Consider the following 16,698-nt stretch of genomic DNA (forward strand, 5'->3'; position numbering starts at 1 on the left):
AAGGTAAAAGAAACGAAATTTGCTCAAACCCCACTGCAGAGAAATGCTAATAACTTAGCCGGGCAAACTCGAATCTTCTCGCGGTTTTCTGCATAACATTCTGTATTAAATTCTCCAAGGTCTGAATGAGTATCATAGCTCTTCATCGTAAGTTGTGTAGTCCAGCTCCAATTTACTGTTTTTGGATGTTTCTGCATACATTTTTATATATAAACTACCATCGAGTTTAGCACTGCCCAAACGTTGACCGATTTGGCTGAAATTTTGTCCAGAGCATCAGGGCATCAAATAGCACCGAATAAGAGGGCGGCCCATCAAAAAAAAATTGAACAAAGTTTTTCCCATACTAATTTGAGCCACACTAATATATATATATATATATATATATATATATATATATATATATATATATATATATATATATATATATATATATATATATATATATATATATATATATATATATATATATATATATATATATATAGTATATTTCAAACGTTTTATTCATTAATCATAACCGTTAATCATTGTCAAAAATTAATTTAATCATTAATCATAATCATTATTCATTGTCAAAAATGAATAAATCATTATTCATAATCTTTAATCATAGAGCTGAATGATTTAATCATAACAAATTTAATCATTCATTGGAAGCTTTATTCATTAACGCTCTGTTTCACGCAATGGATCCAATTGCGGATATCTCATTCACGTATCACATCTACTACATTGGCGGCAGGAAGGCCGTGCATGGAGTTGGTTTTGTAGTGCTTGGTAAGCTGCAACGTCGAATCATTAGATGGACGACGGTAAGTGATCGCATTTTCGTGTTGAGAATTGAGGGCAAGTTCTTCAACTCCAGCTTGATCAATGCCTACGCACCAACTAACGACAAACCCGATTATGTGAAGGACGAGTTCTATGAGCATTAGGGCAGTTCAAATTTCAAAAATCTTCGAAAATCCCAACTCTCATATGTCTATTAGCATCATTTTGATAATATAGGAGTCCTGGCAAAATTTCAGGCAGTTCGGTGGCCATTTAGGGGTGGCGCGAAGTCAATTTATGTTTATATGGAAATTTGTATGGGAAAAACGTAAAATTTATTCAAGGAGTCGGTGGCCATTTAGGGGCAGTTCGGTGGCCATTTAGGGGTGGCGCGAAGTCAATTTATGTTTATATGGAAATTTGTATGGGAAAAACGTAAAATTTATTCAAGTCTCCCTACAGCTATCATATCGTGATGAATTCAAATAAACATCCCCAACCTCCCTTTTTGGAATCTATATAAATGAGACCGCCGGATAACACATTAGTTATGAGTGGATTGGATGATTCTATTGACAGTGTGAATATGGAATTAATGGCTAAAATGGTGTAATTAGCCTCAACGTAGCAGTGGAAATATAAATCAAAATTAATGAGTTACCCACTGGTTGAGCTCAAATAGATTCCAAAAATGGAGGTTGGGGATGTTTATTTGAATTCATCATGATTTAAGAGTTGTAGGGGGATTTGAACAAATTTTAAGTTTTTCCCATATAAATTTCTATATAAACATAAATTGACCTCGCGCCACCCCTAAATGGCCACCGAATTGCCTGTAATTTTGCCAGAACTCCTATATTATCAAAATGATGCTAATAGACATATGGGAGTTGGAATTTTCGAACATTTTTGAAATTTGAACTGCCCTAATGAGCATCTAGACAAGACCTACGAGAATGCCCAAAACACGACGTGAAATTCATCATCGGTGACGCAAATGCACAGGTAGGAAGGGAAGAGTTCTTTCGTCCTTCTTCTTCTTCTTTTTATTGGAACTACATCCCCCGCTGGAACATTGCCGCTTCACTGCTTATTGTTCATTCAGTACTTCTACAGTTATGAACCGCGAGTATCGTGTATCATGAGGCTAACACGATGATACTTTTATGCCCAGAGAAGTCGAGACAATTTCTAAACCGAAAATTGCCTAGACCAGCACCGGGAATTGAACCCAGCCACGCTCAGCATGGTCTTGCTCTATAGCCACGCATCTTACCGCTTACCTCAGGAGCGCCCATTCATTGGAAAGGAGAGTTCCGTGCAACTACCAAAGCCGCAGGCCTGAAGATAGTTAGAATGGCTATCTGTATTACCTATTTTGCACGCAAGAATATTTGAAAGCACACTGGGAGACACCTAAATGGCGATACGTGTCCTCAAATCGATCACAATATTTGACGTGAATTGTCGACATTGCATACAAGTTGTAAGCAAACTTGTTAGGAAGAGGACTATTTCAGCGTAGAATAGCTTAAATTTCCGCATGTCAAGTTTTACGCGCTGTTTATTTTTCATTATTTTTTTCTATGTATGGTCCAGGATACAGATTTACGCGGAAAGATGCATTTTACGCCAAAACTATATTTTTTAGAAAAACTGTTGCTCTACAAAATTGTTCGAAATATTGAGGCCATCATTATGGTGCTACCAAAAAATAGGGTGGCCCATCATATAGAAAAATTAGAACATATTTTTTTATTTCTCGGAATATTGATATGTTATGTTCTACAAAGTTGTAGCGCAGTTTATTCCAATCAATTTAGCTAAAAAGCTTTTTCTGTATCTCTTAAGTTGGCTGATTTAGAGCAATTTTACCTAATTGGATTAGGTTGTACCTCATAAAACAGTATTTTTTATCGACTTTTCTTGTTTTAGATTTCTCGAAAAAATCGTCTTCAGGTGACAATTAGAGCTCAAAAAAATGCAACTTCTGATGGGTAAATATGCTCAATATCTTTTTTCGATCAAATGTTATAATTGTTTTTCTGTCAAAATTACATTTTTTCATAAGTTGATATCTCCGGTTAGGGCAGACCAAAAAAAATATGTTTTTTGGCATAATAAAGTATATGAATTTCTCTTTCAAATGCCGTGTAAATATTTTTTTGGTTTGCTCTAATCGGAGATATCAACTTACGAAAAAAATTAAATTTTGACAGAAAAACGATTATAACTTTTGATCGAAAAAAGATATTGAGATATTTACCCATCAAAAGTTGCATTTTTCGAGCTCTAGAAGTCACCTGAAGACGACTTACTCGATAAGTCTAAAACAAAAAAGTAGATTAAAATACTGTTTTTTTAGGTACACCCTAATCCGATTAGGTAAAATTGCGCAGTCAGCCAACTTAAGAGCTACAGAAAAAGTTCTTTTAGCAAAATTGATTGGAATAAGCTCCGCTTCAACTTTGTAGAACGTAACATGTCAATATTCCGAGAAATAAAAAAAAACTATTTTTTTTATATGATGGGCCACTCTATTTTTTGGTAGCACTGTAATAGTGGCCTCACTATTTCAAACAATGCATCTTTCCGCGTAAATCTGTATCCTGGACCACAGTGCACCGGTTCTAGGCGTCAGAGGACCATGCAACTGAACATACAGCGAGTGTCGGGCGAGGGCGTTGTGGAGCAATTCGCTTATAATCTCAACAAAAGAATCGAAGGACACCCAACTGAAAAAAAACGCATTGTGGCAACAAGTCCACGAAGCGGTAAATTCAACAGTCACAGAGGTAGTTGGTACTAAACAAGGAAACCTACGGAAAGGCTGGTTTGATGTGGAGTGCCAAAGAGGGATAGATGAAAAATCAGGCCAGGAGTCACATGCTCATAGCGGCTACACGCCAAAGAACGATTTAAAGAAGTAACCCTAGTAGCACAGCTCATATCAATTCGGTTGCAGCAACTCCAATGTGACTGGATTTGGTCACATATGAGTCACAGTGACTGATATGTGACAAGTGTGCTACTCGGGAAGGGCAGCTGAGAAAAAAACTTCATCGGCGTAAGAAAAGGAGGTACGATGAAAAAGTAATCTCGATGGCAGAGGGAAGCTTCGCCAGAAACGACGCAAGGAAGTTCTACAAAACAATCAATAACATGCGCAAGAAAAGTGCACCGGCACCAGTAGTGATGATCAATGACAGTCCCGGGAATATGTTGACCAACCGAATTGGGTGGCCTCTAGGTGGAAGGAGCACTGTGAGTTATTGTTGAATGGACAATCGAACAGACAGGACACAAACAGAATCAGGATTGAGGATGATGGACAAGCAGTGGAACCACCAACGCTAGTCGAGAGCTAGAGAACGATAAGGCCACTGGGAAGATTGGAATCCCGAATGAGCTTCTTAAAGTTGGGAGTGTGCGGTATACGAAAAAATCCACCAAGTGATTGAAATGATTTGGGAGGGAGAATAAATTCCTTCGAGCTGGCATGATGGCCCAATATGTCTTATATACAAGCAAGGGCACAGATCAGGGATTCAATCCAAAATAGAATGAGAAAGACTCTCACTTATCATCTCTGTAACATATACGATATGTAGTATACCGTGGAGACTTTTTTTTTATCAAATTTGTATACAAGTGCGAAAAAACAGAATCGAATAGGCAGCCCCCACAGAGAAGTGATGATTCTCGCTCCTTTTGTGTTTGGGACCGCACAGCTGCGTAGAACAAGTTTAAATGCATCATTTAAATCAGTGCTCCCCGCGTTTGGAGCTTTTTGATATAAATTTACCATGGGGTATTATAGCCTCCCGAATCAGCTGTCATGATAAAGCACTGCTTTATTGGGTCGCAATGGAACTGCAGTAGAGTTGACACATTCTAACTCCTCGATTAAATTTAACTATAATGCAGACAGCCTTCTTGCCAGCCCGTAAGGGGTTAGAATGGACACACACAGATATAGGGATTCTCCATCTCACTGTACAAATTCATCGCATCTCGAAAAGAAATCATGAAGCACCAATTCCGTCGGATCTTTTAGTTCAAATTTGCTCATTTGCTTTTAGTTTATCTGTTTTTGGTAGGATGGACATAGGAGATATGATATGAATAACCGGAACAGTAAGATCAATCAGTAATTATTAAGAGCTAGTTGTCAACAAATGATGCACAAATATTGCGTAGCAAGTCCAGAGCAGTAGACAAGATCCTTCGTTCGAATCGGGAAACGAACCCGCTCCCTCGGGCTTGGCAATACCATGCCTTTACCGATAAGGCTATCTGAGATCTCGTCAAATATTAACATTAGATTTTAACTTCCATGTGAACCAAATTACGAGCCTTTGTTTGCCGGTTCATTCGGCTCATGCTTTCGTTTTGACTCTCATCGGACGATTCATAAAATAATTAACCTAACACGGTCAACATGGTGATCACCGCTCCTTCCGCCGCTGATTTGCATAATTGAAAACGATTAATTCAATACCGCCATACTCGCACACAGCGAACCAGCCGGGTCCACCAGCTCGACATGAACTGAGGCTGATCGGTGGTCAAACATGATTATGTGTGAACAAGGAGAAAATGCCACAAGGCACAAAAATACTACCGCATCACACAATGTCGGCATTCCGACAAAATATTTTCCCTTTGAAGTTGCGGTGCGATCTCTTTCGGCGTGAATGTGTCATAAATTATGCTTTATTATTCCTCTCGACACTCGGTTTGCCGGTATGCCACCTAGCTAGGAGGAGGAGGAAGCTTATTATCCAACCAGACGTACAACATATCGGTTCCAAATTCGAACTACGCTCTACACGAGCTCTCCGAGAAGAATCGGTCGCTTCAGCCTACCTAATTGATGGAACGCCTACACATTGGTCCTTTTTCTTTACATTTTCTTTAGATACTACGCTGTGTATGATGCAGTTTTACGTACACTTTCTAATGAAGCGGAACGAATTTTTCGATTTATTTCTGTCATACCTGTTTCTTTCGTATTATATTTGAGAAACTTGGATACAAAAATACGAAATTGCATAGACCTAGGAAAAAGGTTGTACTGGGTACATATTTCGATTGATCCTATTTTTCTTCTCCAAATGGTTTTACGCATTCCAATTGGAACTGGTATGCTTTTGAATTTAGCATTTCCTACTTATTCCCTACGTTATCCTACTTGATAATGATTAGGTGATTCAAATTTGTACTTAAATACTTAAGTGATTCAAAAAATTCTGGAGCTTATGTTGTGGGGATCATTCGGGAATATCGGCGTAGAAAATTATAGATCAGCGTCGGAGCGCCGATGCAAAAATGTCGGCGTGCCAAAACCTGTCGACGATGGCGGCGCACACATCATACATCCTGAACTGATGTCACTTTCGCAGAACAACCGGAACCTGTTACAAATTGGCCAGTGAATCGGACAGTTCCCAAAATGTATCTTCAATATAAATTATATATTAATCAGCTCGGAAAAATATGCATGGAACCTGCTGTAAGGGATGCGTTGGACACTATCATCCTGAAAATATGTCTGCAATGATCGTCTAGAAAAGCCATGAAATTAGATACTCAGTTGAGTTCAATTGACTTGCCACGAACTTGCTTAATTCACCTGCCAATCTAAACATAACATAACTGAAATAAATTGAAGATAACATTATTGAAATAAATTATACTTGTTATGGAGTCCAATACTTGCAAAAAGCAACTGAACTGAACCAGTCTAGTCCAACAACATGAAATTGATGACGGCAAATATTCCCATATTGTAGACCAATACAATATAATCCCTTTGAACTATCGCACCAACTATCTGTGATGTAGCAATATTACTTTTTTATTAAATCTGCAAATATTTATTGTTCCGTTTCAGGTTCACCGGAGATGGCATTCGTCCATGCACTGGCAGCGGCTGCGGCTGCCAGCTTTATCGCTCGCGCCTGCCGTGACGGACAGTTAGCGTCGTGCGGGTGTTCGCGGAGCACACGGCCTTCACAACTTCACGAAGATTGGACATGGGGCGGCTGTGGAGATGACATGGAATTCGGCTACAAGTAAGTGCTACCATATCCTACAGGAGCTAACTTTTCGGAATTTTATGTAATAATTTATGAGGACAATTTTCAGCAGTGATACAACAATGCATATCAAATCGATGTTCAACGGTACCATGAGCGACATCACGCTTAGGCTTGTATGTCGCTTGACTGCCACTGTTGGAGAGATGCAATAATTTCACGTCCTAGATGACACTTCACGTCGAAAACACTTATGGTTTTTATGATGCCCTCACATAAAACCGTTAGAGGGTCAGATTTGCGTGCGAATAATGCGTTACCAAACTCATCTGCTGTGTTTACTTTTCCCCTATCTACCCTTGCTTCTGTCGTGTGATATCAAGTATATGCACCAGCAGCTTCGATTCATACTACGTTCTACGTATAATCCGCTGCTGCTTCATGCATACGTATTTACAAAGCACATAGGCGTCAGTCAATCTACATATAGGTTATTTAAATAAATTTTGCCTAAACACACTAAAATACATTTCGGGATTTGTGCTTACATTATTTTGAATACAAATATTGCTGTCTCGGTACAGTAGAATATAAATATTTTTGTTCACAACTAATTTCGTTATCTGATAAAATAAAGCCTAATTTCGCAGAAACATACCATGGTTTTCTAGGAAATATGTGATTTGCTATCCAATGTTAGTTTTCAAAAATATGGTGTCCAATGGTGTGCTGCAGGATCTGTCAAAGTCAACAGCGTCTAGTGTCTTCTTTTTATTTTTACTTACTTCATGTTAAAGCACTGATCATACTCATATATGAGAGACCGGTCAATAAAAACAATTTCTTCACAAATCTATCCAAATCTGAAAGAGACGAATGACGAGTTTTGCTTTTATATTATTGTTGTAAACTCGCGTTATAAAATAGGGTATTCTTTTCAAGTATAAAAAATTGTTATTTTTTATATATTATATAAACTGGAATAAGCATCCCATAATGACCCCTTGTACACACCGATGTGAGATTATGAACAAGGATGTGCCGTTGTGGTATAACAACGTATCTTTCGGAAGAGCAGGCATGAATTGGGATCATTCGTGTCGTGCTTATTGAAGTGTGTTGATCTAACCGTCAACGACTTTTCCCTCTCACCCCAGCAGCCGGAGAAAACTTCGCAACAATATGACTTCGGGCAAGCAAAAGAAAATCCGTGCCACACAGAAGTGCAATCCTACTTAAACGGGAAAATAAATACCATCCCGCCTCCCCCCAAATTAGCAGCAGATCGTTTCCGTTTACACAAGTGTAATGCAAAGACCAAACTTTCCCAGACTGGGGTACATAAATTATGCGTTGAATTGTTTTTAATATTGTGGAAACGTGGTTTTGAGAAAAAAAAATGTTTTGTTGAAAAGCAGTATTTGATTTAATCAATCGTCGCATTGTATAATATGAAAAAATGTGTTCAAATTAATATAAAGATAATCTTGACAATACTCTGATTATTGATTAATACTGATGAGATTGATATTTATAATTTCGCGACTGACTCTCACGAAACGTGATAATCTATAAAGAAGGAACATGAAGCTTGAAAAAACTTGGACTATCTGAAAAATAAAGGTTATGGAAGATACATTAATTACGTAACGCATAAATTAACTATTTTCAACTCCCTCCCCTCTACACATTTCGATCAGCTCGGCATTTTTAGATTCTTTTACCGAGATCCGCACAGCCGAGCGCTTGGTTCGTGACTTTTAGCTGATAGGGTAAGACGGTATAATATGCCCCCCCTAAGGCAACTCCTTGATAACTTTTTACTTTTCAACGCAATTTATGCAAACTTTGTGTTATTTGGTAGTCCAGGAAGTCGCAAATGCATTACTCGTGAGTAGTCATATAAAAATATTTCAGTTAACACGTAATAAAGCTTTTTTGAAAAGTCGTGAAAAAATGAATTTTAAAAAGTGCCTGGGCAATACGCCCCACCTCACCCAAAGACGTTTAATTGCCCTTCATTAGTATTTTATCAATCCCATAATAAAAAGGCTACAAATCCTTATGCGCTTGACATTAAAAAACCAACATAGGTCCATTCAAGCAGGTGTGAATTAAATTTCAATATTTTCCATACAATTTGGAAGCAACTGCTGCAGGCTCGCTGCGCTTGTGTCCAGTTGGTAAGGGCATATCGTCCTGCCTACACTGGGGCGTTTTGGCCAGTGAAACATGTTTTCGAAAATCGTTACATTTTCGAAGATGGAAGCAATTTTATATCATATTAACCACTGAGAAAAGTAATTTTGTTGACCAACTGAGTGTTCCAGTGCAAGTTTTGCGGACAGTATGCCAGAGTCGCTCCAGAATGTTGAGCAAACAAACATGAAAAGTTACATTAAAACTGTAACTCTTTGTATTTCGCTATTATTTTCATTGTGTAATACAAAAATACTTCCTCATTCACATAGTATGATGGGTTTACAAATACTTATAGGTACCAACTGTTTTTGACCCTTAATTAGTTATAATTTTCTAGAAATCAAAGAGGGGCGTTTTGGCCAGGTGGGGCGCATTATACCGTCTTACCCTATCTCAGTTGAAAAAGTAATTTGCTTATTGCGGCACTCAAGAGTGCCGCTCTGCCGTAATCTGGAAAAGTGACGTAAGCGCCAATTTACAACATGCATATTTTCCATTTTTCTGTTAAAGAGCTCGTTGGGTAGTACTCGTTAACACCATTTTCCAGATTACGGCAGCGCTGTAATCATACATCAATTCAGCCGATATCTCATTTGTTGAACTTTAACCGAAATTTGCACAGCCGAGAAAATGAAAAAAATTAAGTTTGTAGATTTGTAATTTATAACCGATCGCATGCGAAAAATAAAGAATTTCAAAAATGCGTAATTGTATTTGGACCACCAGCGCCCTTGGCAAAACCATGATTTGGCGTCCCTCGCTTACAAATGAAAATAAAAGTGCAAAAATTATAAATTTGGAGAAAATTTGAAACTAACCTAAAAAAGTAATATTAGAAGGTATAGTGGTTTAAAGATGCTTAAAATGTCATTCAATACTGCGAAGAGTACGAGAACCTCCTGTCCTCCATGTCCTCCTGAGATCTTTTTGATTTGGTGATGCTTTTTTGACTATTTCAGAATCAGAATTTGCTATCGATCTGCTCGGTCTAGTCGAATCAGGGAAACCCATATTTTGGAGTAGGTTGGTTGATGGCCGGGAATTGGATCAACTAAAATTCAACTTTGGAGTAGGTCTTGCGATAACTTGAACCACTTGTTAAATAAATTATAACGTGGGTTGGTTGATCGATGTTCAAAATCGCTTTACGACGAATCAAGATAAATTCAAATCTGGCAAATATGGCTTGGTTGGCGGTTTGACGGAAACTAATGGGTCAAATAGTGGTCAATAGCGCAACTGTTTAGTTGATGATCGAAATCGCCAACGGATCTACTCGGATCAAAGAAAATTTAACTCTGGACTGATACTATCGATGGTGTTTATGCATTTCCTGTACATAGTTGGCTCGATAAAATTCAACTCTGCTGTGGGTTTGTTAATGGTCGGATTCGCCGTCCACCTCAGGATCAATCTACATTTGATTGGGCATCCAGGTTTTTCACACGGTTTGGTTTTAGTCAGTTTAGACCATTAGCGTGAAACAATGAGTTACCTCACGGAAAAAAAATCACAAGAAATCAAAGAAAATTCTGTTGGTATTTAAAAAGCTGTGAATGTTCAGAGAAATTATTAAATTCCAACCGCCTAAAAATTACCTGGGATTAGCACAAAAAAAATCCGCGAAACAACGAGATAGATTTATACCGATTCCGAAATACCCTTTCCGATTTTATAGAAAAAAAGGACTTCCAAATTTGGTAAATCGTGTTATATCCTCAAAAGATATCCTCTTAGATAAAAGCTAAATAAAGTGAATTTGAGTGTAAATTGTCCTCCAAATCACGCATTGTTTGTATCCTAATCCATGATTTTCAAATAACTTGTTTAAAATATTTTTTTTCCTTTATTCAACTGACCTTTTGTTGTATCCCGTTTCGGAAGTCTTTGAGAAATCGAAATAGCAGTCAAAACTGGATTACTGATTTCATTGAAACCATCCGAAGAAAGTGATACAGTAAAATAATTAAATGAACTTTAAATTCTACTACATTAGCCATTTACCATTCACTGCAATATTTTTACGTTTCAGTCAGCAAAAAATAAAAATAAAATTTTCCTAAATAATGCAAAATTTTAAAACAGTTAAGTATGTTCCAAGAATTTACTTTTAAAAGTAAAAAATGCCATTACACACGAAGTTTTTTTCATAAAGAAATCAAAATATACCATTGAAAAAATATTAAAAGTTCCAAAAATAAATCAACATTAGCAATAAAAAATTAATTTTTTTTCCACAAAATGAATATTTTTTCCCACAAATAATAAGAACTTTCCATGAAAAAAACAAAAATATAAAAACATTTCCATGTTAAAAAAGAAAAAGCAATAAAATTGAATTAATTTTCTATGAACAAGTAACGCTTTAAAGATAGAGTCATCTATGTCATCTATATTGCTTTTAAATAATTGTCTATGGAAATTATCATATTTTTTATTGCTCTTTATTGATTTTTTTGTGAAAAGTTTTTTATTTTTCTGCGAAAAAAAGTTATTTCATGGAAATTTTTGTAATTGTTTATTACAAAAGTTTCCATGAAATTACAACTCCTAATATTGATTTATGTATGGAAATTGTGTATTTTTTCATTGAGTATTCCGATTTCTTTATGGAAAATTCTTCTTTCATAATTTCAACTTTTACTTTTAAAAGTGCCAAAGTATTTTGGTTTCTTGGAAAATGTTCTATTGTTTATACAAATTTTGCATTATCTGGGATGTTTTTTAATTTTTTATTGCTTTTAGCCTGATTTATTTATTGGGAAGTTCTTATTTTTGAAATAAAAATTTCTAATTTTTAAGGGGGAGTTTTTATTTTAGTCCTGCAAAACGAACATTGCAGATAAACGCTTTGCAGTTTTCGAACGCTTACTGTAATTTGTTTTCTATGAAATAAAGAATTTAATATCGAATCTATTGGATGATTATTGTAATTAAATCCATCAAGTTTAACCAAATAATAGGATATTGGTTAAGGATAAACGTAGTAGAATGGGTGACAATTATATTTTGCGAACAGACATAAACAACATACACACATACACACACACACACACACACACACGCGCACACACAGGGCTGCGAAATGGTGAGTTGACATCTGGGAAGGAGCGACCTACACAGCTGTGGTCCTCACAAGTTCCAATCTTACCGCGTCATGCTGAGCTCTGGCGTGGCGGACCTCTTTTCCCGAGCAACTCGTGGGACCAAAATGGAAAACCAAGTCAATTCTTCAATTAGTGGTAGTAGTGTAGGCGACAACACCTTCGCAAGAGGTGGGTTGTTCAGGTCTCCGCCTAGGAGGCCAGAAGCAATAGTCGGCAGGTCAGTGCGCAGCGCCAGCGTGGGTCACTTAACCATCTCCCAGGCTCCGCCGGTAGAGGTTATAGACGGCCCATGGCTTGTGAAAGCGTTGAACCGCAAACACGATGGGCTTTCGGCCTTCGAGGTGGCGACGGAACAGCTGGACGCATTCATCGACTTTGCGTCATCTAAGCATAATATCAGTAAGGAACTCAGGAGGAGCTTGCTGAAACTTCGGAAGTCGATGTTGGATGCCAAGCTGGAAACGGCGGTCGGGACGGCCAAGTGCGAACCCGTGAAATCTGTGGAGTCGAGGTCTACCCAGACTGAGGCCCAAGAATTCGCGGATTTGGGCAAGGTCGAATCGACCGAGAGCGTGCCAGCGAAGACGGTGGTGCCAAAGTCTACCCAGACTGAGGCTCAAGTATTCGCGGGCACGTCGGGGGTGACTGCTCCAACGGAGCAGACACAAAAACGGGAGAGACAGTCTCCAGGGGATGAGCTCCCTGGGGGCCGCTCCAAAACGTGGAGGGTTACTACCCCGAACAAGGGTAGTAGGGCTAAGAAGCTGAACCCCGGCCAGGTACATCCAAAACCGGGGCAGGAAGGACCTGGAAAGGTCCATTCACCCAGGAAAGACGGTAGTAAGGGGTTACGGCAGGCTGAGAGCTCAGCCTCCCCAGACCATGGAAAAAGAGGGGTATGACACCTCCTGGACCCTGGTAAAGAACAAGAGAAAACCGAAGACGTCAAGGGCCGAAAAGAAGGCCCAGGCGAATGAGGGTAGCAAGAAGTCTAGAGTAGGCGCCAATCGCTCCAGGGGCGATGCCCTAGTCATCAAGACGAGAGATCAAGTACTCGGACGTCTTGAAGGCGATGAGGAGTGACGTCAAGCTCGGTGAACTCGGCGCCGACGTACGTCGAATAAGACGTACCCGGATGGGTGAGATGATCCTCGAGCTAAAGCGGGCGTCTCGCAAAAGGGCGCCGCCTACAAGAAGTTGGCGGAGGAAGTCCTAGGCGAGACGGTCAAGGTGAGGGCACTCAGGACGGAGGTGAATCTAATGTCGGCATATAGACCAATATGCTTGCTTGATACGGCGGGGAAGGTGCTCGAAAAGATCATCCTCAACAGATTGTTGATACGCACGGAGGGTGCGGATGGTCTATCGAGTAATCAGTTTGGCTTCCGTAAGAGTAAGTCGACCATAGACGCTATCTTGTCGGTTACCAAATCCGCGGAGAAAGCTATCCAGCGTAAGAGGAGTGGAGTTCGCTATTGTGCAGTAGTGACTCTCGACATGAGGAATGCAATCAATAGTGTCAGTTGGGCAGCTATTGCAGATGCGCTCCTGCGTCTTGGAATTCCCGAGTACCTGCACAAGATTCTCGGAATCTACTACTACACGAAGGCGGGACGGAAGTGCGTTGACATAACCTTAGGGGTTCCGCAAGGGGTTCCATACTGGGTCCGGTGTTATGGAACGTCATGTACGACGGTGTCTTGAGGTTGAAGTTCCCGGTGGGTGTGGTAATCGTCGGCTTAGCTGACGATCTTACGCTGGAGGTCTACGGCGAATCGATCGAAGAGGTGGAGTTGACTGTAGCCCACTCGATCGCAATTGTGGAGGAGTGGATGAGTTCCAGGAAGTTAGAACTGGCTCACCACAAGACTGAGGTGGTTGTTGTTAACTGCGCGATCACCTCTGTACGTTCCATCAAACTCTAGGGGGTAATGATCGACGATAAGCTCACCTTTGGTAGCTACGTCAATTACGCCTGCAAGCATGCCTCCACAGCTATAGTGGCATTGTCCCGGATGATGTCCAATAGCTCTGCGGTTTATGCCAGCAAGCGCAAGCTTCTGGCTAGTGTCGCTCTGTCCATACTGAGGTATGGGGAGCCAGCTTGGGGCACGGCCCTGCGTATTAACTGCTACAGAACAAAGTTAGAAAGTACGTATAGGCTTATGTGCCTAAGAGTTGCGAGCGCGTACCATACCGTGCCGCACGATGCACTTTGCGTCATCACCGGTATGATGCCTATTGACATCGTTATCGGTGAAGACATAGAGTGCTTCGAAATGCGCGGCACGAGAGGCATCCGTAGGACTGTCAGGTTGGCCTCAATGGTCAAATGGCAGCGTGCGTGGGACAGTTCCACTAAGGGTAGATGGACACATAGGTTGACACCGGAGATAGGTACATGGGTCAAGCATTACTGCAAGTTTCAAAGTAGGCTAGTTGTGTATCAATAATCGTCGAACGGCACTCCCGTATATCCGAAGCGAAAGAAAGAGACAGCAAAACATGCGATGCTGCTCTGTCTTATGTGCGTTGTTCAGTAAAGTTTGACTTCCACCGCTAGGTTCGCTAGCGTTTCAAAATCATGGAAGAACCACCTTCCACGGCAAAGATGCCTATATGTTATGTGCTGTACGAGGAAGGCAAAATACAATTTATATCATTAAAACTAGCTTTAGAAGGAATGAAACTGGTTAAACCTTCTAGACATTTGATATAAATGGAATTCATAAATTTCAAGCAAATTCATAAACATCGATTAAATTAAAAAAAAAATGTTTGACTGCACAGCTCTCCAAAATAAAGCAAATATATTCCATAATTAATCGAATAGAAACAGGGTTTTTTTTCACTCGATATCACTTTCTAGAATCCAAGCACGTTTTGTGTCATACATTTTTTGATTTTTACATAATTTCTAAAATTCCAAGTTTTACATGAATTGAAATTATTGCTTGAATCAATTCACCCTTGATAATTTGTTGCCATATCAAATTTTTGAACATTTCTATCTGATGTTTATATTTTAGAATTTTAGATTTCCGTTCAACAAGTTAGAGCAATATTCAAGAATTTATCACTTTGTACCATAGCTTTCTATTATTCTACAATCTACATTATTGCTACGACTCAAGAGCTTTTTAAATTTTGTTTAGGCCGTTATCAATGTTGAATAAAGGGAGATTATGAAAAAAAAATATCAAAATGAAAAAATAAAAGAAAACTCCTCGGATTTGTTAAAAGATGTTTTGAAAATCCTCAAAATTTTCCGATTTTTTTTTTATGCTTCTTTGAAATATTATTTTGGGCAAACAAATCCGAGGAGGCAGACATATTATTGATATTTATATTGTAAACTAGCGAGAAATACTCAGCTTTGCCCGGGTATTTGGGTTGCAAAAATCACAGGCTGAAATATTTGCAGCTCCGCACTCTAGATCAAAGTTTGCGTGATTGATTTGTTTTCCTCAACAGTTGTCCAAAGTTATTTTCTAATGATTTTTAACCTTTGTTCGTTGAATTCATTAACTTTTTGTATGAAACAAACCTTGTGGGTTCCAAAATGAACCGATTAGGAAGAAAATTATGCAAATCCATCAATGTGTTCATAAGTTGAATCGTCAGGAAGGAACTCTCAATTCATTTTTATTTAAATAGAAGATTTACAAATAATATAATCAGTCTCACGTCTAAATTTTTTTTTTTTTTTAAATATATTTATTGTTAATGATTTCCATTATAGAAAATGTAATTATTTTTATAGGATTCTCTTCAAGATGATTAATATGCGTTGAAAGAAATTACAAGTTTTATACATTTTTACCAAACTTATATTGTATAGTAAATTTTATGCAAATAGTTATGAACAAAAAGACAAATAATTTGCGTTTCAAATCATGCATGTATGAAATGGCCAAACCTCGTTAGGTTTTCTCTACGCTCAAACCAACTATGCCAATTTTAAGACATCCTTCTTGGCGTGTCATTCGTAATCCTTTTGATCCTATTGTATTCCTCATCAACAACATGTGCGTTTGATACCAAACGAATCTATCAAGCTAGCCCTATTACTTTTTGCACCTGTTAACCGTTCAAGAACTACGTGTGATTGATTTTCTGTGTTACAATGCTACCCTTATGAATTCCAACCATTTGACACCAGGAGACATGACAATAATTTGAACCCAGCCTGCGTTGCACTCACGTTTGCAATAAATCTGTTCCATCACTCAAACAAGAAATACGTTCCTACCTACTATAGTGATAAATGCTTTTTTTCTTTCAATTACTCAGGTTCTCTCAAACATTTATTGACATCAAAGAAAAGGAACGAAAACGTGGTACCAGGGGTTTAGTATCAATTCCGGCAAAGTATCCTAAAATAGTGGAACGACTCCTTGAAACGCTGAACGACACAAGTGAAAACATACTTAACGGAACCGATACCCTTTTCCGCCCCGAAGATCTACAGAAGCTTCAAGACAAAATAGCCAAAGAAATTTCCAGCTCAAATCTGGATCCCAAAGAAATGAACGAACTACAGGTACATTGTTTATTTACACATAATAAAACCT

The 16,698-nt window shown here is 38.6% G+C and overlaps 1 protein-coding gene across 1 annotated transcript in view; it reads left to right on the forward strand.

Annotated features, from left to right (window-relative positions):
* LOC134211870 (protein Wnt-5) overlaps nucleotides 1–16,698 on the forward strand; it is a 114,077-nt gene that overhangs the window by 90,096 nt on the left and 7,283 nt on the right. Inside the window, exons 4-5 of the mRNA XM_062689225.1 lie at nucleotides 6,671–6,851; nucleotides 16,418–16,667. Coding sequence (XP_062545209.1) covers nucleotides 6,671–6,851; nucleotides 16,418–16,667 — 431 coding nt within the window. The remainder of the gene's footprint in view (nucleotides 1–6,670; nucleotides 6,852–16,417; nucleotides 16,668–16,698) is intronic.

The sequence above is a fragment of the Armigeres subalbatus genome, chromosome 2, assembly GCF_024139115.2.
Source record: "Armigeres subalbatus isolate Guangzhou_Male chromosome 2, GZ_Asu_2, whole genome shotgun sequence".
Classification (NCBI taxonomy): Eukaryota; Metazoa; Arthropoda; class Insecta; order Diptera; family Culicidae; genus Armigeres; species Armigeres subalbatus.